Genomic DNA, 20583 nt, shown 5'->3' with positions numbered 1-20583 from the left:
AAGGTTTCTGTTCAACGACACACATCTACAATATCGTGTAGATTTTATGGGAAAAATACCTGGACACTCACAAACCTTGAGCAAAATTCCACTGGGAATTTTTGGTGTATTTATGACATAATAAAACTATTATGTTTTCAGCTTTCATTTAGTAAACCTTTACATTTTATTCACAAGTCACGTACCCTTTTATTTAAAAAGAGGCCCAGACACACTTAAGCTTTTATAGCTGCTTATTTTTCCATGAGTAAATGATGTGTTTATATGTATATTCACATACTGTTGGCTTATATTTTCAAATATTTCATGTAGATCTCAATTTTTTTAAGGTGATGGGTAGTTGAGGTTTTTACGGAACTATTTATTAGCAGAAATTAAAGACTACTGAAAAAATATTTTAAACTTTTGAATTTAGTTAATGCTAGACAGCCAAAAATAACAAAATAGCATCTGCAGGTTAGACATAAATATATTTAAATTATAACTACCTTATTTAAACTCACTACACTATGCACTTAGGAGACAGTATAAGATTATGTATATACTTAGAAATGAGTTATCTTTTCATAAATGAAATAGGTCCTTTACAGCAAGACAACCATATTTGTTACTTTAATTCTAGTGACTTGGTAGAATGTTAAAATACTGTCAGGAATAATGCTAAAATGTTTACAGGATTTGGTCTGTGAATTTCAGTATGTGGTGTCTACCTGTGAGTCAAAGGAAACCACACACTCTGAGTGATCACAGGGGCAAACCACAGCTATGTTGAAAGAAACTATATTGAATTGCATAAATGTTGATTGATTAAACTAGTCAAGTCATTACATGAAAACTATAAGCATCAGTATGTGAATCTCTTCCTTTTAATTACTAGTGGATTTCAAATTCCCATAGATGATTTACACTAAAAAGGAGGGTGCCGAACATGTACCTATAGAAATAATAAATGGGGTCCCCTGATCTCCATAACAACGGCTCATCAGAGTAGGTGGAGGACATCTTTCATGCCCAGGTCTATTTGAGGCCATCTTTCTTCGAGACTCAGCACACTGTGACTAAAGTAAAATAGTGCAGAGGATGGTCATAAGGAGCCAGTGAATTTCTCTCTCTCACAAAGCTAGCTTAGAGCCTGCCTTATGATCATAACATTTTTTTAAATGAAAAATATTTTTCATAAGTTCATCCCTTAATATGCATATCATAGATAACATTTTGTAGAGCACATTTATATAGATCAAGAATGTATGTCATATACCCAATACATCACATCCAAGTCATTCTCCATTTAAACACCCTCAAATGGGCAATTTAAATTCTTTTATTTATTGTTCAAGATTTCTGCTTAACTAAATATTGCTTGAAGTAAGTGAGATGATGAGTGGATTGGGAAACAGATTTTGCAATATAGAGATTTTCTTGCTGTTTTTTATTAAAGGATTTGATCTGTGTATTTATCTTTTTCTGTATTAGCAAGTAGACTTTCGTAGTGTGAAATTTCTCATGACAGTTTCCTAATTATCTCTGTAAAGTGAGTACCATATAGTAACATTTCAGTTATATATTGCATCATACAAAATAGTATATTACATTTTAAGATACCCAGAGTAATTCCTTCACAGATATGCGATTCCTTCACATCCTTGACCATCCATGTCATATATTTTCATAACTTTAGCCGATAAATCCCCATCCCGGTGTGCTATGAATTATACATAGTCAAATTTTATTATATACTTTGTTTGATTGTTTAGATTCTTATCATACCTTTTGAATAAGTTTATGAGTTGTCAAAGGGAAACAAAATGCTTAAACTCATAATGTTATGAGTTTTATGTGAACAATGAGTGCAGACATACCAAACAACACAGGGAAAAAGTCAAAGTAACAATGCATGACTGGAAATGCACTCCACAAAAATGTCTGGGTCAGAGAAAACATGTTAATGCCACCATGTAAATATCCTATTTCTTTTCCAAAGCCTTCTATCTACAATAAGCTTTCTTAGAGAGTAAGGTCATTTTGGTCAAATATAAATAGTCATTCTACAGAGATGCCAGGGACTTGACAATTTTGGTGAACTTCTAGAAATTTAATAATGTCAGAAAAGCTTTTGCAAAGTTCTAATACAAAAAAAATGACCTACATCTGAAAGTAGCAAAAGTTTATTAACATCTAATGTGGCTTCCGGATTCTGCGACTTGTTGAAAACATTTCTGTTTTTCTTTGTTGATAGTTGAGATTTGCCCAGAGAGTAATGGCTGGTTTTTATAATATTTTTAACTTCTGCTACTATTTTCATCTATTTTTCAAGTTTTTCTTAAACAGGAAACCTAAGATAATTTTTCAGGTTCACAGACAGATTTGATAGACTTCTTAGCAATAAAGTTAAGAGTATTTAATTAATTCTTTTATCAGCAGACAGCAACAGATAAGGGGTTTGTTTCTTTTTAAAAATGTCTCTTCCTGTTCCATTTTATAAATTCATTTTTAAATGAGCATGATTTTTTTCTCAGACTTCACTTACCTTTTTTAACTGTGCTTCCAATTTGCTACATTCCTCTTTCTTTTGTTCGATGGCTATTTCTAGAGACTTTAATTTGGAATCCCTTTTCAGCCCTGCAGAGGCTAATGAAGATGCATGTTCTTTGAGGTCAATTAAACTAGACTGAAAGAGAAAGAATGTGAGTGAGTAAAACACTGAAATTTCTACTAGCAATGCCTTCAATTTGAACACATTGATTCTATACATAGCAATAAAGTGTGCAGTAGACAGAAAGGGTAAATATAATCTTACTAAGGTAACAATAGTCAGCTTTGGTCAGGAAATTAAAGTTGGCCAGCTTACAGAATGAGTAGGATCTAATTGCCGTAGAATCAAATGTGACCAAATGGTGTGGTCAGTAAATGCATGTTTCATGTCTCAAAGTCATGCTAATGATGTAAGTCCCAAGGTGGTCTTTACATGTCATAGCAAAACAGACACCCTGAACCTTCCATTTACATTTATTGCTGTCAGACTATGCAGACTCTGAGACAAATATGAAAGAAAATACTAACTTTAATGCTTCCGCTCCCAAGAGCAAGTCAAACATAAAAGAAGCCTCCTATTACGTTTTTATCAAATCCCATCTCTTTAACAGAGAAACGATCAATGGTTTTACAAACATCTTCTGGAAAATCAAACATAAAATTATTTTAAAATTTAGAGTAAACTTTATGTTCACGTCCTTTGCAATCTAGATTTGACAGATGTGATGAAACTTTCCAACTCAGACATGGGGTTACCTAAATTGTTCCAATCACTAAGCATGTCCAGAAACCAACAGGTTCCACATATAGTCTGAATTCCAAAAACTAAAGAAATAAATACTTGCATATATTACTGAACGTGACTTTGCAACCTAAAAGAGCAATGTTTGTCATTGAATAAGAAATAGCAACATCTAACTTTGTGACTGAGATGTACAGGTTTTACCCCAAAACAGACTCCATGCATTTCCTTCTTACTCATTTGCATCACCTAGGAAGACACTAAGGACACAATGGTCTCTCTGTAAACGATGTTGGCTAATAATTTATGCTGGGTGGCTTCATTGGCACTGGAATGACCTTTATGATAAAAGTCACCATCATCCAGCAAGGTGCTTCTAAAACCCTCTGAGGAACAGGTGAGCCATTCTCATTTTTCACATCAGGAAACAGAGGCTTACAACAGCTGAGCATCTTGTCAAAGGTCTCTTAGCTAGTAAAGGCAGATATAGGTCTCAAACCCAGGTCTACAATTCCAATTTCAATGTCCTTTGTTATATAATTCCCACAGAAATAAGAAAGGACATTATAATCCAGTCACTTTGTCATGGTGAAGACTATCATCACTCCAATTAAATCATAAGCTCCCTGCTGACGGCAACTGCATATTGTTTTCCTTTATAAATTTTAAATTGCCGGATGCAATAGCCAGTTTTAATCAACTTGGCTAGGCTCTAGTCCCCAGTTATTAATCTAGGAGTTGCTAATAGAAGGCATTTTGTAGACATGACTAAAATCTACCATCAGTTGACTTTAAGTAAAGGAGATTATCTTCAGTATTCTGTGTGGGCCTGATCCCATCAATTGAAAGGCCTATGAGCAGAATTCAGGTTTCCCTGGGGAAGAACAAATTCCACCTATTGATTGCAGCATCAGCTTCTGAGACCTTCCAGTCTGCTTTTGCTGATGGCCTGTTCTGTGAATTTTGAATTCGCCTAGCCTCCGTAACTGTGTAAGCCAATTCCTTATGATAAAGTTCTTAATCTGTAGAAAATGTTTAACGTGGTTCTGTTTTTCTGGCAGAACCCTGACTGACACACCCAGCCCAGTGCCAAGTACATCATGCAGAAACAACAAATGTTTACCAAAATGTCTATCTGAAAGTCATACAACGTTGGCATTATTTACAAAACTACTTTCACTTACAGCTTATGCTCCACCACGTCATCAAGATCTCTTTCCATTAGAAATATATACATTGATTTTAAGGTGCAAGCCCACAAATAACACCCGCAACTGGAGAAGAATATGCTATAAACAAAGTCAAAGCTTTCCTATCTTCTGTCGCATACAAACTAAGGCATCACAGATCCTCCTACTCAGAAGCAGCAGTGGAAGCTAGGAAGAGAACTCCATTCTTTATTTTCGTAACAAACAAATAAGCTCCTTTCTAAAAAATAAGTAGGTTTAAATTTTAGGAAATATAGATTTTATTTCTGGATTTCCTCGAAACTCCTCTTACTCATCCATTATTTTCCTTCTTCATCTACATCCCTAATTTATTCAGGACTTTAATTTGTGTGGAATTATCAGTACCCTATGAGTGAGGAAATACTGCGGAGCTGGGAGATAGACAACTGTGCTGCGGTACCGTCCTGCAGGGTGAAAGGTCTATGACAGCTCTAAAGAAGATGGACAGTTACAAGAGACAAAAGTAAGTGTGAAGGGGCCAATTGCAGGCAATCTCCACATATCTCAGAGTTATGAGGATTAAATAAAATAATGTGTAATTACTGCTTCTCATACTTCTCCACCAAACTATCCCCAAGAAAACTGAGAGGGTTATAGGGATCGCTTGAAGAATGGAGGAATAACCCAAAGCACCCTCTTCATAAGCCCCAAGCAAGAATTTCTTTAAAGTGTAAGATGTTACTTTAAAAATACAGGTAACACTTATATTCTGTATTCATGTTTGCTATGGCATAAAAAAAAATACAGCTCTAAATTATTTACTACAATGTAAAAATAATATGCCAGAAGAGCAGCCACATTTAAGCTCTACCTTGGGGTCCAGCATGGTACCACATCTCCTAACCCGAGGGAATTGGGTGGTTCCCTTTGAAAAGTACAAATGAATGTAAAGCACTCGACACAAGGAATAATAGTACATAGCAGACACTCTAATAAAATAGAGACATTATTATTATAATCATCGCTGCTGTTGTTATCTCAAGCAAGGGATCGTGGGCCTGTGAAAAATATAGAATCCTTTAAGCCATGCAAATGTGGTAAGACATAAATAAAAGTTTCAAGGAGCTACATTGTATATAGTTAGCAGAGCAGAGAAGACAGGCATAGGGCATCACAGATGAAGGAAGTTACAAAAAAAAAAATTCCTTTAAATTCAGGCAGCTTTACAAAAGCAAAGTTACCACATTCCCCAAGCCTTCATATAGTGCCTCCAACTAACCCTCTAGTCTCTTGCAGCTGCACTGAATATGGGTTTATGAGGACTATCAATGTGGTTCATTTGTTTTTCCAGACTCACCTCTTTCTCAGTGAGTTCAGCCTGTAAAGCATTGACCTTCTCTTTCAGGTCTTTGTTCTCTTTTCGGAAGGATTCTATCTCTTCTAGTCTTTCCCGATCATCTCTTTCTCGCTGTTCTTTCAAGCGCTCAATTATTCTCTCCTGTAAGGCAATTAACAAAAAAGAAGAGGTGAGAACCCATCAGTGTATATGCCAAAGCATACTGCAAAAGAAAACAAGAGGCAGTACATCCAAGAAATGCTCTACAGGAATCAACACACACAAGAAACTCAAAATCGGATTCATGGGGATAGGCTGTGCATAACAGCACTTGGGAAGGACAACCAATACAGCTTTTGACTTGTTAATAAAAGTTAACATCACAGGGCTGCAAAGGAACTTAATGTTCAAGTTCTGTGGCTGCTCTTGGTTCATGGTAGTATCCAGCAGATTTCTAGAGCAGCTCTAGAAGAGGGAGCTTCAGACACCAAGACTCCAGACCTGACACAGCCTCGCACAGGAAAGGAGAAGCAGAACATGCCTCTTGGCTCAGCCCTCTTTGCTTAGCCTCTTCATTTGGCATCCAAGAGCCTTCATTGGTTTCTGAAGACTGTTCTCTGGCTGGATGGGAATGAAGTGGGGCAGGACCCAAACCCTCCAGGACTTAGAGCTGGGACTCATTGTGAGAACTTGAAACAAAGAATCAGCCCATTGTGTATGTGATTTTCCAGTGTGTCTGAGGATGTTTACTTCTCTGTTTTGTCAATGGTTTCTTGATAGTCAGTAGAGACTCCAAAACACTGGCTGAGTTTGAACAAAGTTCAGCAGCAGCTTTATTTTATTGAGGGCTTACTACATGCTAGGCACTGTGATGCGCTCTCCTCATCAGTCCTCATCACAAGCGTAAGGGCAGATCCAGTGCTCTTGGTGACAGTGTAGAGGTGAGGAAACCCAGAGCTCTGAGACGCAAGGTGGCCCAGGTCATAAACAGAAGGCCTCCCACATCCTGGGCTCTCGGACTGTCAGCCACATCCATGAGACCACACTGCCACAAACATACACCTGGAGCCATTCGGGGAGGTCTGCCTTTGACTTTCACACTGAAATGAAAACACTGCTTTGTAGACTTCTTTTCCAAAAATAGGGAACCTGCCTGATATCAAAGTAAGAAACTTACACACACACACACACACACACACGCACATGAAAATTCCATCTGCGTAAAGCTTGAGTTATATTTCTGAAATCAGTTTGAAATTATCCAACACATATCTAAACTTCCTCTTGAATGGTCATGTTAAAAAATACTGGTGCAACAACTGTGGCCAAGGATCCTGATATTATCTTTTATATTCTTATAATAATTGCATAGCACAAGACAATGCCTGATAAATAAGACAACTGTAAAATAGTATTTAATGCAGAGGGAAGTTAGTTTGAACACTTCTCCTATGATTTAAGATCCCCTGAGGAAGCAACTGTTCTACCCCACTGACAATAATTTATGTATCTAATGCTTTCGGCGGAGGAGGTACCATTACTGTTTTCCAATTACTTAAAAACACTTTAAATGAAATATATTATTATAATAGAGGAGGCAGAAATATAATAAATGAATCAATTAATTGCCTATATTTGTTTCTTCTTGATCCCAGACCTAGTTTACCTACCCGTGACAATGGTGAGTGGATGACTATGTGATCCACAAGAGAAGGAAATGGCCACAGTACGTGGTCAGTCTCTCAAGTGTTTTCAATGATTTCAGCAACTGAGCCTTTGCTGCCTTTTGTCTACACTACAACCAATTACCCAGTCACTTCTCCGTCCCATCACTTCCACTACATGGCTGTTGGAGTGACATTTCTAAAGCTCCAAAATGACCTGTCGCCTCACTATTTGGAAACCTTCCCAGGAATCCCTCTGGCTGGACCACGTGGCACTTATTCCCACTCAGCAGCCTTCACATGGTTTCACCGCATGATCATCCTCCCAGCCCTACTTTCAAGAGGGCAGCACTAAAATCCTTTGAGTCTTTTTGACCCACAGCTGGGCGAATCATCTGGCATACAACAAGCAATTAAAAGAGCTGAAGGAAGGAAGGAGAACTCAAATGAGGGACCATCTTGACTTCAAAGAAAAGGTAATAAAATTAAGCAGGCATGTTAACAGCCAGAAGGTGTCAGAATCGTTTGGAAAGTAGGTCGATTTGCTCTAATCACTTGTACTATTGACTGGGCATTGATGACAAAAAAAATCAACAAGCACTATAATGTTTTTAAGTGTTATTGATGATTCAATACTACAAAATATTTCTCCGTCAATCACAAAACCAATTTAACTGTCAGCCGCGCAGGGCCAGATGTCAAAAACATGTGTTAAAAGGCCCTAATATGCCATGATGTACTTGATTAACAACTAACTTGCAGAAATTCCAACAATGTGTTCTTGTTTTAGTCTTATTTGCATTGGCAAGCATTCCTTGTGCACTCATCTGGCTCTGCACAGGTTTAATCTATTTGTGCTTTATCACAGGGTGGGAACTAAATTACAGTGGCCTCCAGCTCCACTATCTGGCTTTCTCCACTGCTTATCTGCTATGTGGCTACAGCAAGACTTGGCGAGACCAGCTTTAGAAATACAGTGGGTTCCGTCTCTTGAGCTTCTGTGTGTCAATCCTAGAACCAAGTCATATTCAATCTTAACTCACGGAGAGGCATTATTCTTTGCACTCTGTTAATAGTTGAATAAGTTCCTGGAAATTAAAAGGAATAACATACTCCCTAGGATGCCATAATCCAGGGGAAATGGTGAATACTGCCTGATAGATTCTTTTCATCAGCCAAAAGACAGCGAATAATTAAATGTACTTAAAAATCCATGAGTTTTTATTAATCATTTTGTTTCACAGCATGCCTTGTTACAGAGGGATCTGTGCAATTAAATGTGGATAAAAATGGGACTTGTGAGCAAAACTCCACTTAAAGGAGATTGTGATGTTGCCAAAAGCACAAAGATTCTTTGAGTTTTAGTCTTATTCTATCACCTGTGAGCTAGGTGGCCTTGGTATAGTCCAGAGGAGGCAGCAAAGTCTCAACCAACGACCAGCTTAGACAGGGTGGAAACGGCTTCCAGGAGCAGTGGGTTGAGAAGTTAGCATGTGCCATGATTAATTAGCGATGTCTTCCTAGGCCCAGAAATGGGGGATGATGCTGTACATGTCAATATTTTTATTTCCGGGCAAGTCATTTCACCTCATTGAACCCATTTCCCATCTTAAAATGGAAGAGCATAGACTTAGTGTTTCTCAAAATGTAGCCTTCTGACCACTTGGATCAGAACCCTTCAGTATGTTTACAAATCAGAGGTTCCTGGGCTCCACAGCAGAGCAGCTGAATCAGAATCTCTAGGAAATAGGACCCAGGAAACTGTATTTTAAGAAACCTCCTAGATGATAAGATTATTTGGATACACACAAAGGTTTGATGCATACTGGAATACTCAAAATAAATCTTCTATTCTTTGTCCTAAGATAGAGAACCTTGCCAGTTCCTATTCAATGGTTTTATCTGTACTTTTCAAATACACTAGGCATTCTGATTTTGGCACCTTTAAAAAATTCCCTCCACATCCATTGCTCTATGTTTGCTTTTATTCTTCATTGCTATGAAAAGTTAAAAAACAGATGCAAACAGAATTTGGAAATAAATAGCTCACAAAGCCAGTATGCAGAGCTCTTTTGTTTGACTTGAGCATCATAATTTTTAAAAATCTGAACTTGAATGTTTTGAAATAGACCAGGGACCTGTAGCTTACCATAGTCACCAGTAGTCCCTACTATACTTCAGCAAAGCCACATCCCTCATTTTTGTTCCCTCCCTGGCCCTTCTAATCATCTAAGTTCTCAACTCCTTATCTATGGTCCAATTCAGATGCCATGAGCCTGAGATTGCAGATCGGCAAACTTAATAATTCATTCTCAAGGGAGTTCCAGGACAGCATGAAACTTAGAGGTCAGCTAATAAAAATGTATATTTTGAAGATGAGGTACTGAGACCCTGAGAGAAGAGGCTTGCCCAGGTGATGTAACTATCAAGCAGTGAAGACAGTCCAAGGGAGCCAGGCTCCCACAGACCTCAGATTCCTTCCCAGACACCCCCTCAGTCTCAAAGGAAGTACTTAAATAAAGGGAGTAGTTTCAGAGTTGGGAATTACTTTGGGATTTAAGCTAGAATAAATCAAATCTTAATAAGGTCCAGAAAAAAATAATAAAATCCTGCCAAGAATTCATGACATGAAAAATTATATGGTATATGTTTACTTCTGTGATTTTTAAGAAAGAAATCAAGAGGTAGAAATGGGATGATATCATACAACCCAAAATATGCTAATGAACACATAAGCATTAATAGTTTTTGAACAAACATCCCCTCATTCCAATTTTACAAATAAAACTACTACAGAGAGCTCTGGAAATAAATTATTAAAAGATGAAAAGAGAGTATCTTTCCCCCAAAAGTCATCTTATTAAATATTCTTGTAAGTTTTCAAGTAAAACCTTATAATTCTTATACTTTAATCCTGAAGTTATAATCTTTCAATGTTTTAAATTGTTACAGGATTTATAAGTTTATTAACCAGCAACTGTTTCTCCTCCATGGATTTTTTGAGCAAAATTAATTTGGAAATACATACTAAATATGATGTGAAATAAGGTAACTCAATGTCAAACTCTACATTTTTTTCTTACAAAAGCCTCATTTTAGTTGTTTGCTATATTTTATTTACATTCTGGGATAGGTGTGCATGACGTGTAGGCTTGTGTGTAATGGTGTGTTTGGTGGTTTGCTGCACCTATCAACCCATAACCTAGCTATTAAGCCCAGCATGCATTAGCTATTTTTCCTAACACTCTCTCTCCCTCCCACCCCTCCCAACAGGCCCCAGTGTGTGTTGTTCCCTTTCCTGTGTCCATGTGTTCGCATTGTTCAGCTCCTACTTATAAGTGAGAACAGGCAGTGTTTGGTTTTCTGTTCCTGCATTAGTTTGCTGAGTTTAATGGCTTCCAGCTCCATCCATGTCCCTGCAAATAACATGATCTCATTCCTTTTCATGGCTGCATAATATTCCATGGTATATATGTACCACATTTTCTTTATTCAGTCTATCATTGATGGACATTTGGGTTTGTTCCATGTTTTTGCTATTGTGAATAGTACTGCAATGAACATAACACACACATGTATCTTTATAATAGAATGATTTATATTCCTTTGGGTATATACCCAGTAATGTTCTTTATTGTTCTAGGTCTTTGAGGAATTGCCACATTGTCTTCCGCAATGGTTGAACTAATTTAGATTCCCACCAACAGCGTAAAAGCATTCCTTTTTCTCCTCAGCCTCACCAGCATCTGTTGTTTCTTGACTTTTTAATAATTGCTATTATGACTGGTGTGAGATGGTGTCTCACTGTGGTTTTGATTTTCATTTTTCTAATCATCAGTGATGTTGAGCTCTTTTTCACATGTTTGTTGGCTGCATAAATATCTTCTTTTGAGAAGTTTCTGTTCATGTCTTTTGACCACTTTTTAATGGGGTTGTTTGTTTCTGGTAAACTTGTTTAAGTTCTTTGCAGATTCTGGATATTAGACCTTTGTCAGATGGATAGATTGCAAAAATTTTTCTCCCATTCTGTAGGTTATCTGTTCACTCCGATGATAGTTTCTTTTGCTATGCAAAAGCTCTTGAGTCTAATTAGATCCTAGTTGTCAATTTTTGCTTTTGTTGCAATTGCTTTTGACATTTTCATCATGAAATATTTGCCTATACCTATGTCCTGAACGGTATTGCCTAGATTTTCTTCTAGAGTTTTCATAGTTCTGGGTTTTACATTTAGGACCATGAAGACTAGCTCTAGACTCATGGGTCTTTTTGTAGCTTCATTTTTTTTCTTTTATTTTTTAAATAACTTTTTAATTTAACTCCAAAAATATGCTTACCCATCTTTTTGTAGCTTTCAGGCTTTTATCACAGAGCCTTGGTTCTCAGACTACAGTTTACATCATGATGACCTGGGGAACTTGTTAAATTGCAGATTCCCAGGCCCTATGAGGTTCTGATTTGGTAGGTAGAGATGGGGCCTAATAACAGAGACTTTCAACAGAGACTTCCTGGTAATTCTGTAGTAACAGAAGAGAAGCCTTCTTTAGGATACACTGGCTTAGGAAACCCATGGGCATTTAATCTAATTCCCCCATTCATCATATGGGAAATTTGAGGCCCTGAGAGAGAAAATTACTTGACAGGCTCACTCAGTTAATTAATGGCTCCCCAGTTAATTAGTGGCATAGGTGGGACTGGCCCCTAGGTCTCCTTCCAATTACTTCAATACCCCAGAGTTTATAGGCTGTGATAATAGGAGATAATCTACTACTCTAGTAGGGCATCCCAGAGGAAAACCCCCACAACATCCTATGCATGTATGGACAAATCCTGCAAAGTGCTGCAGAATCAAAAAGGATGAGAAAGACAAAGAAAAAGAACATAATAAAATCTACTCCTACACTTTAAAAGTTAACATTTCTTTTCTTGGTTTCAAGCTAAATTTGAGAATAATGCCAATAACATGGGCCTAAAAACTGTGCCAGCACAGTCCATGTTCAACCAACAAACAAGCTGTCCCTCCTGAGGATTCCTAGAGAACTGTACCTGCACTGGCTCTTACATTCAGGAAGTGTTGGAGGAGAGGAGAGAGCATATGCAAACTCAACTCCAGGGTCTGATACTTGCGATAGGTGCCCAGAGAATGAATGAACTCATTTAGCCAGAATGAAATGGACGAGAAATCATTTTAAAAGTAAGTAAACATCAGAATGAGCTATTTGCCTAAAGGATTTTATTCATTCACTCTTTTATTCAAATTAATCCCTTTAAATGTAAGTCAGAAGGAAACCCTCAGGATGGCATCCCATCCCCTTCAAAGTAAAAGCCAATTTTTAAAAATCTTGTCTCACAAGGGCCTATGAAATCTGCTGCCCTTCCTCTCCCCCATACCCTTGTACTTGCTCTTCCCTCTGCCAGGACATTCTCCCTCCACAAGGGCTCCTGGCTCACCACTCACTTTCAAGTGTTTCCTTAAATGTCACCTTCTCAGCAAGCTCCTACCTGGCCATTCTACTCCAGCACTCCCTGTACCCCTCCCTGCCTTCTTTTCTTTTATAGAAAATATTACCCTCTGAAATCCTAGGTATGTCACTTATTTATTATCTGTCTCCCCATCACCTCCACTACAGTCTAAACTCTGTTAGAGCCAGGATTTTCACCTATTTTCTTCTCTGCTGCATCCCAGGGCTCAAAAGAGGACTTGTCACATGGTGGCAGCTCACGCAACCAGTATCCACTACTGAGTGAGCATCCCCGATGCAGGTTATGCTGGGCACAGGGAATGGAAAGATAACACACACATAGGATATGTTTCTTGGGTTTGGAGTCTAGCAGGGAAGAGAAATTAAAAACAGATAAATGGATAATTAAGAATGTGACATGAGCTCTGGGGAGTTTATGGTGTTCTTGAGACATAATGGGGATACCTAGGAGGTGTCCCTAAGGAAATGATCAAATAATAATAATAATAGTGATAACATTACATCTCCTATTCTAAACACATTCCATATTTTCCTGCATTTTCTCCTCAACATAATCCACTGAGGTTGCTATTATTACCCCCTTTTACAAATGAAGAAACTGAGAGGTTATGTAATTTGTCCAAAGTAGAAAGTATCAGACCTAGGATTTGATCCTAGGCAGTCTAGCTCCAAAGTCCACATTCTTGACTACTGCACAATACAACTTCTCATGAAGCTGACCTCTCAGAAGAGGAGGAATTAAATTTGCAGAGAGTGAGGAATATCCTCAGCTGGGGAATAGCATCTACAAAGAGTCTGAGGCAGGAAGGAGTATGGTACACTTGAAAATCTGGAAGCCCCACATAAGTAGGGCACAGAGAACCTGGAAAAAGAGAGATGGGGGATGAGGCTGGAAATGAAAGAAAGAATGAGGGAGGGAGCAGGCACACAGTGTGGGGGCTTGCCAGATCAGATGGGAGACGGGACCCTGGGGGCCAGGTAGAGGACTTCAATTTATGTCACCATAAGAGCAATGGCAAGCTAGTGAAGGTTTTTAAGGAGAGCCAAGGGTGATGTAATCAGATTTGCATTTCAGAAAATGCCCCTGGCTGTAGTGTGCCAAGTCCACTGAAGAGGGCTTGTGTGGGGAGAACAAGGACCAGCTGGGACTAAAGGTAGTGTTAGCAAAAGAAGAAAAGCAGGCACATTTAAACGCATTTGGATTAACTTTCCCCAACTGTGTTTCCCCACATCCTGATTCCCCAGTTTTTGAGTGCATGCTCACCTTCTCTGACAGAGCTTCCTCTAGCGTCGCCAGTGCAGTATCTGTATTACTGGAATCTGTCTGCAAGGACTTCACTCTGTCTTTCAGGTTGGTCAGTTGCTTGTCTTTATCCCTAAGTTGTTCTTGCAAGTTTTCAATCTAAAAATAAAAATCAGTATTTTAGTGCATATTCGATTACATATCCTGGGCCAAAATTCCTGAAGTGGATCTATCAATAAAAAAAGAAGAAAAAAAAAAAAGACCTGAAATGATAGAAATTGTCAGTATTATGAGGTTATGCTTTGAGGTTAGACTCAAGGCCATTTTGATGACATCTTCATTTCTCCATATAGTTCAACTCTCTGTATTTAATGGTGATACAGAGGAGCAGAGCATCTCCCTCCATACAAAGGTAAGCCCTTCTGACACATATGTAAGCACTATTATTTCTTTGTATTTCTATCCCTTTTACCAGCCTTTTAGGTCTCAGGTCAATAGGCTTGAACTTGGTACACTGAACCAGGGAAATATTATGCAAGATGAATTCATTGATTAAACAGACATTTCCTGGGGAGCCCATTCTGCACCAAGCACCATATCAGTATATGGCAGATCCCATGTAGCCATTCACTCACTCCTTTATTTCAGTATTAAAGTTTGTGATATGCCAAATGTTGTCAAGTGGCTGTTTCAAAGTAACCACATGAAAAGCCAAGTAGGTTATCACCAGCAGACTGTTAATGGGAAGAACTTGTGATATAAGTCAAATGTAACAAGTACTAAACACTCCATTTGGCAACTAAGTCATGTGCTGGCAACCAACCAGCCACTTTTATCCACTATCTGCAGCCTGAAATAAACACGCCAAATAGTCGATTATAATGCCTGTCCAAGAGCAGCAGCAAGGACTTTCTCCTGGGCATTGAGGACATTATCATTCATGTTTTTATTCTCTGCTTTCAAACCATGTATTTCTTATCTAAGGATTTAAAAAAGCCCCACTATACAAACAATTTATTCGTATTAAGGGTTTTAAAATGACAAGGAAAAAAAGCAGTACAACTCTAAGATAAGTCCATTCAAAATATTTGCATTCTGCACCCAACTTTCTCAGGAAATCATTCCAAAAGTATGTTTCACAATGTACACTCAAACAAATTTTTTGATTACTTGATTCCCTTAGCATGTATCTGGAATGGTAATCCAAATAATAATAGTAATCCCAGTAGTAATGAGGAGGAGGAGATGATTACAACGACAACAGAGGTGGCAGCAGTAGCAGCCTCAAAAATAGCTCTGGATGCAAAGACAATGGCTCTGCTGACCTTCAATCTGGAGGACATGGCCTTAGCTAATTTTTTCAACCACTACAATGGAAACCCATAAGCTTTGTGGCCTAACAGATGGAATTTTTCCTTCTTTCCTTCCTTCCTTCCAGCCTCCTTCCATCCTTTGTTCCATCTTTCCTTCATTCATTTTTTTTTTCTTCTGCCTTGAGATAGACAACTTAGAAACTCAGGTTATAGGTCAAATAATTATTCTTTTTCTTTATCAAAATGTAATGTGTTCCCATCCAGCTGCCACTATGAAAATTCATTGCCACTCCGTGGAAAACACAGCAATTCAGAAGGCATAATCATCTCCAGTCAAAACAAAGGCTTCCTCCCTTCCAGACAAATGTTCACACAAAAGTACGCATGAGTAAGAATATGGATGGTTATATGTTAGAATGATACTGGTTATGTGGAAGAAGCCAGCAGCTGAGAGGACTGACACTTGGAGAGACTGTATGTTATTACTTTGAATACACCCATGGATACATTTGTGTACACATATGTACGCAAATCCTTAGCAGTTCTGAGCAAACTAATTAGATCCACTGGCCCACCCTGGGAGACAGTGCCCCAGGCATAAGAGGAGGACATTAGCCTTGGGGCAGTAGTAGGCAGCAATTTCAAAGGACTTTGGGCATGAGAAATAGAGACCAAAGGAAAAGTGGCTGTGCACTTACATCACAATCCCTGGGGCCTCCTCATATAACCAAAAAGACTAGGGAGACTGAGGGTCAGGGTCCTACTGGAATGCAGGTAGGGGTCACGAGCTGGAGAAATAGGGATGGTGGAAACTGAGGGTCAGGGTCCTACTGGCATGCGGGTAGGGGTTACAAGCTGGAGAAATAGGGATGGTGGAGACCAGAGACATGCGGGTGGTATATCTGTTTATCTCACATCTAAGAACCCAGCAAAAGAGCCAATGATACTGCAGGCATGACTGACTAACAGAGCTGGAATTAAAGATGCATTTATTGAGCTAGGGATGCACCAATTTAGGAAATGCTGCACAAAGATCAGCAAGAATGACTCTTAAGAGAAAAAAATAAGGTACAGAACAGTGTGTAGCATATAATCTCTTGCATAAAATTTGAAAGATCTATAAATAGATAAATATATCTGGAAAAAATCACAAGAAATTTTAACTTTTGTGGGGGTAAGGTCTGGGAGGCAGAAGGAAGAGGGAGTTTCTGGTTTTCATCTTTGTACATTTGTGTAGATTTCTGCTTGAATTTTCTAACCATGTGGGTTTTATTATTTGTAAATGTCAATCAGGGTTATCCAGCGGGTAAAACTGTGGGCCATTTTTGGTTTATATTTTTATATAAAATAATAAATATTGTGCACATGAGTATATAATAATTTAATAAATAACACAAATGCCTACTTAATACTAAATTGTCCAAGTTGCCAGCAGTTACTGATTGTTGATATATTTATTTATTTATTTAATGGGATCTAAATATTTTCCTTTTATTTTAGGTTTGGGGGTACATGTGAAGGTTTGTTATATAAATAAACACGTATCAAGGGGGTTTGTTGTACATAACATTACATCACCCAGGCATTAAGCCCAGTACCCAATAGTTATCTTTTCTGATCCTCTCCCTCCTCCCACTCTCCACCATCAAGTGGACCCCAGTGTCTGTTGTTTCCTTCTTTGTGTTCATAAGTTCTTATCATTTAGCTCCCGCTTATGAGTGAGAACATGTGGTATTTGGTTTTCTGTTCCTGTGTGAGTTTGATAAGGATAATAGCCTCCAGCTCCATCCATGTTCCCGCACAAGACATGATCTCATTTTTTTTTTATGGCTGCATAATATTTCATGGCATATATGTACCACATTTTCTTTATCCAGTCTGTCATTAATGGGCATTTAGGCTGATTCCAAGCTTTTGCTATTGTGAACAGTGCTGCAATGAACATTCACATACATGTGTCTTTATGGTAGAATGCTTTATATTCCCCTGGGTGTATACCCAGTAATGAGATATTGGTATAGTTAAACCATGGCCTATTATGCAAGTATTTAAAATCCTGTTTGCATAGCATTGCTAACTAAATGAAAATAGTAGAATCTTTAAAAAGCAGAATGTAAAAGAGTATGGCATTAATTTTGTAAAAAGAAAAATTATTGCATAGAACAAAAATATATATAAGGAATCTACTAAAATGTTTCATTTGGCAATGGGGTGACTAATGATTTTATTTCTCCTCTTCATGCTTTTCTGTATCTGCCAGTGTGTTTTCATTGAGTGTAAACAGAATAAAAAGATATTTTAAAACCAACTACAAAATATCAGAGTGGTTAAGTGAGTTTCGAACAATAAGTTTTTGCTTTTTAAAAGGACTCTGCAGGAGAAAATATTCCTTTCATACTCCAAAGATGACTGAATTCTTACAATTAAAACTTAAAAGACTGGAGAGAATATAAAATTCTGTATCTTTTAAAAAAGTACTGCACATTTTTCTCGTGTTCACAAATTGTTATGACATTTATATGAAAAATGTTGAGAACCTTTTTCTTCAAAGGGTGAGGTTGTGCATGGTTCAAATAGCAGGAATTGGAAAATAAGCAAATTGAAAACAAGGGTTAGGATGGGAAGCTTTGGGGGTGGAAAGTGAAGGGTTTTTTTGAGAAATTTCATACTGCAGAAATGGACACCACCTTAGCAACACAGACAACAAAGTATGAGATGGCCCTGAGCACAAGAGAGCGAGAGAGAAACCCTGCCCTTGCTTTTGACCTGAGTTGCCTTCTGGTCATGGCTGGGAAGATTCAGAAGGAGCCACTACTGCTGAAGCAATAGCTGCACCTTCTGGGGCAGAACCCTGGAAAGGAGATAAGAGAGTAGGAGAGCTCAGACCCTGGAGGTCACTTGACAACCCTAATCCTAAGGCCTTTAGCTGACTTCTGAAGCTCTGCCCAAGAATTAATGGGGTCCTTAACTCTGGGCTTGCCAAGCCTGAGATGGGCCAATGTTCAGCAGGGGATCTTTGTTGTGAATTTCACACAAGTGTACTCCTCAGCACAAAAGGGGCCTCTGACTAACAGCCACAGTCTCCTTGACTCCACATTTGCTCCTCCTTCCATTTGGTCTCCATGCTGCAGCCAAGGGTAAGCTTCCCAATACGCAGATCTAACTGTATGACTTCCTTCCTTAGAACCCTTCAATGTCTCCCCATTGCCCCCCAGATAAAGCCCAAACTCCCTGATATCATACATGATGCCCTCCAAGAGATGGTCCGTGTGATCTTCTACCATCCCTCAGTTCAAGTCCTGGCCCTGACAAATCACTAGTGCTATTCCCTAGCACGAGGATCTCCTTATATCTTCCCTATCTTTGTGTATCTATTTCTTCTTCCTGGAGCCCTCTTTGCACTCCAACTTTTCATCTATTCAAGCTCTACTCAAACCTTTAGATATCAGCACACTCCTTGCCTCCTTCAGGACTCCTTCTCTAATGCCCCCCAACCCAGGTTAAGTCCCCTAATATGCATTTTTCATATAGTATTAAAATTGCTTCCTTACTTATCTATTTCCGCAACTTGGCTGTGAGCTCAGTGAAGACAAGAGCTCTGTTCTACTCACTGTTGTATCTCCGGCTGCAGCACCCAATTGTTGACAACACCAACGAAAGAAAGAAGGAAGGAAGGAATCCTAAAGAAAGTGGCTTGTGTAAAAGGAAGAGGCCAGAGTAGGTGATGGCTGAGTCCCTTCAGCTCTGGGATTCTACAAAGAAGTAATAAAAAGTGATGGAGAAAGTCTATACATAGCTTAAAACAGGACCTAAAACATACTTAGTCATTGTTATAGTTTCAAATATTACCCAAATGTATCTTTCTGGTTGTTTTCATTATAAAATTCCAAAATCCATTCACTAATAAAATTTATCTTCTAAGACTTGTCTCTGGATTTTGTGTTATCCACACCTAGAGTATCAGTTAATATTATTAGCTAAAGCAACAGAAACAGCTCAGTCTGATTTAAGCAGAAAAATGGGGAAATTCACAAAACTGCCAGAAAAGCTAGAAAACCAAGGTCAGGGAAAGTAGAATTATGCCCAAAGTTTTGATGCAAGTGGTCTAGTGCAAACATTGTTGCTCCAACTGCTGAAAACCAGACATTGAGGCTTACAGTACAGTGAGCTCTGTCCCACTTGTTCTATCTTTGGCCGCAGCACCCAACTGTGTTGGCAATACTACATATTAACTTACTGAATAAATGAAAGAAGTGAGAAAGGAAGGAACCCTAACAAGAGTGGCTTCAACTGACCCCTGGACACCACCACTAGCCCTGCGGTCATGCTGCCCCATGACCTTGACTTTGCAGTCCCTGCAGCAGAGAGAGGGTCCTTCACTATCCCAACATTCCAAAGACACTGGGGCAGGTACATCTAATGAGGAAAGCCAAGATAAGGCATACAGCCCAACTGCAAGGGAGACTTAGAAACCAAGTGTTGGCAATTTCATCTTCCATAGTGAGATGTTCTTCATAAAATCAGAACAAAGTTCAGAGTCTGGATGGCCAAAAAATAAGACCCATATCCACAGCACCTAGGGAGAGCTCTGGTGTTAGCTCCCGAGCCAGCAAACTGCACCATCCTAGAACAATTGCTCTGGACTTTCTTTCTCTCAAGTTCCTACAGGCCTACAAGGTTAAGGTTTGACTCAGACACTTCTCCAGTTTGGCTAAGTTCCCTCTTGAACCTGGCGTCCTCTTTCAAGCTCATTCAGGTTGTTGGTATTATTCAGCTCCTTGCTGGCTGCTGGCCAAGGCTACTGTCAGCTTCCGGAGGTTACAGAAAGGCCCTTGCCACATGGTACTTCCGTCCCTCTTTAAAACCAGCAACCAAGCATTTCTCACATATAAAATCACCCTCCTGCTTGGAACATCTCTGACTTCCCTGTCTCTGACCTCTAGCCCTAGATTTACTGTGCTCATGTGATTAGGTAGGGCCAACACAGATAATCTCCCTTTTGATCAACTTAAGGTCAATAGACTAGTGACCTTAATTACATCTGCAAATTCTCTTTTGCATAAAATGTAACCTAAGCATAGACATAACACCAATAGGCACATAA

General features: G+C 38.7%; 1 protein-coding gene across 13 annotated transcripts in view; it reads right to left on the bottom strand.

The window, feature by feature from the left end:
- ERC2 (ELKS/RAB6-interacting/CAST family member 2) overlaps positions 1 to 20583 on the bottom strand; it is a 1259367-nt gene that overhangs the window by 784774 nt on the left and 454010 nt on the right. For all 13 annotated transcript variants that reach the window (XR_001899786.3, XR_001899782.3, XR_001899781.3 and 10 more), the window contains 3 exons: positions 14188 to 14325; positions 5801 to 5941; positions 2528 to 2668 (listed from right to left, as the gene is read on the bottom strand). Coding sequence is in view for 10 of the 13 variants with exons in the window: in XM_031662799.1 (XP_031518659.1) it covers positions 2528 to 2668; positions 5801 to 5941; positions 14188 to 14325 (420 nt within the window). In the remaining 3 variants the exon portion in view is untranslated. The remainder of the gene's footprint in view (positions 1 to 2527; positions 2669 to 5800; positions 5942 to 14187; positions 14326 to 20583) is intronic.

Source organism: Papio anubis, chromosome 2 (genome assembly GCF_008728515.1).
Source record: "Papio anubis isolate 15944 chromosome 2, Panubis1.0, whole genome shotgun sequence".
Classification (NCBI taxonomy): domain Eukaryota; kingdom Metazoa; phylum Chordata; class Mammalia; order Primates; family Cercopithecidae; genus Papio; species Papio anubis.
This window is presented reverse-complemented; position numbering and strand designations above follow the sequence as displayed.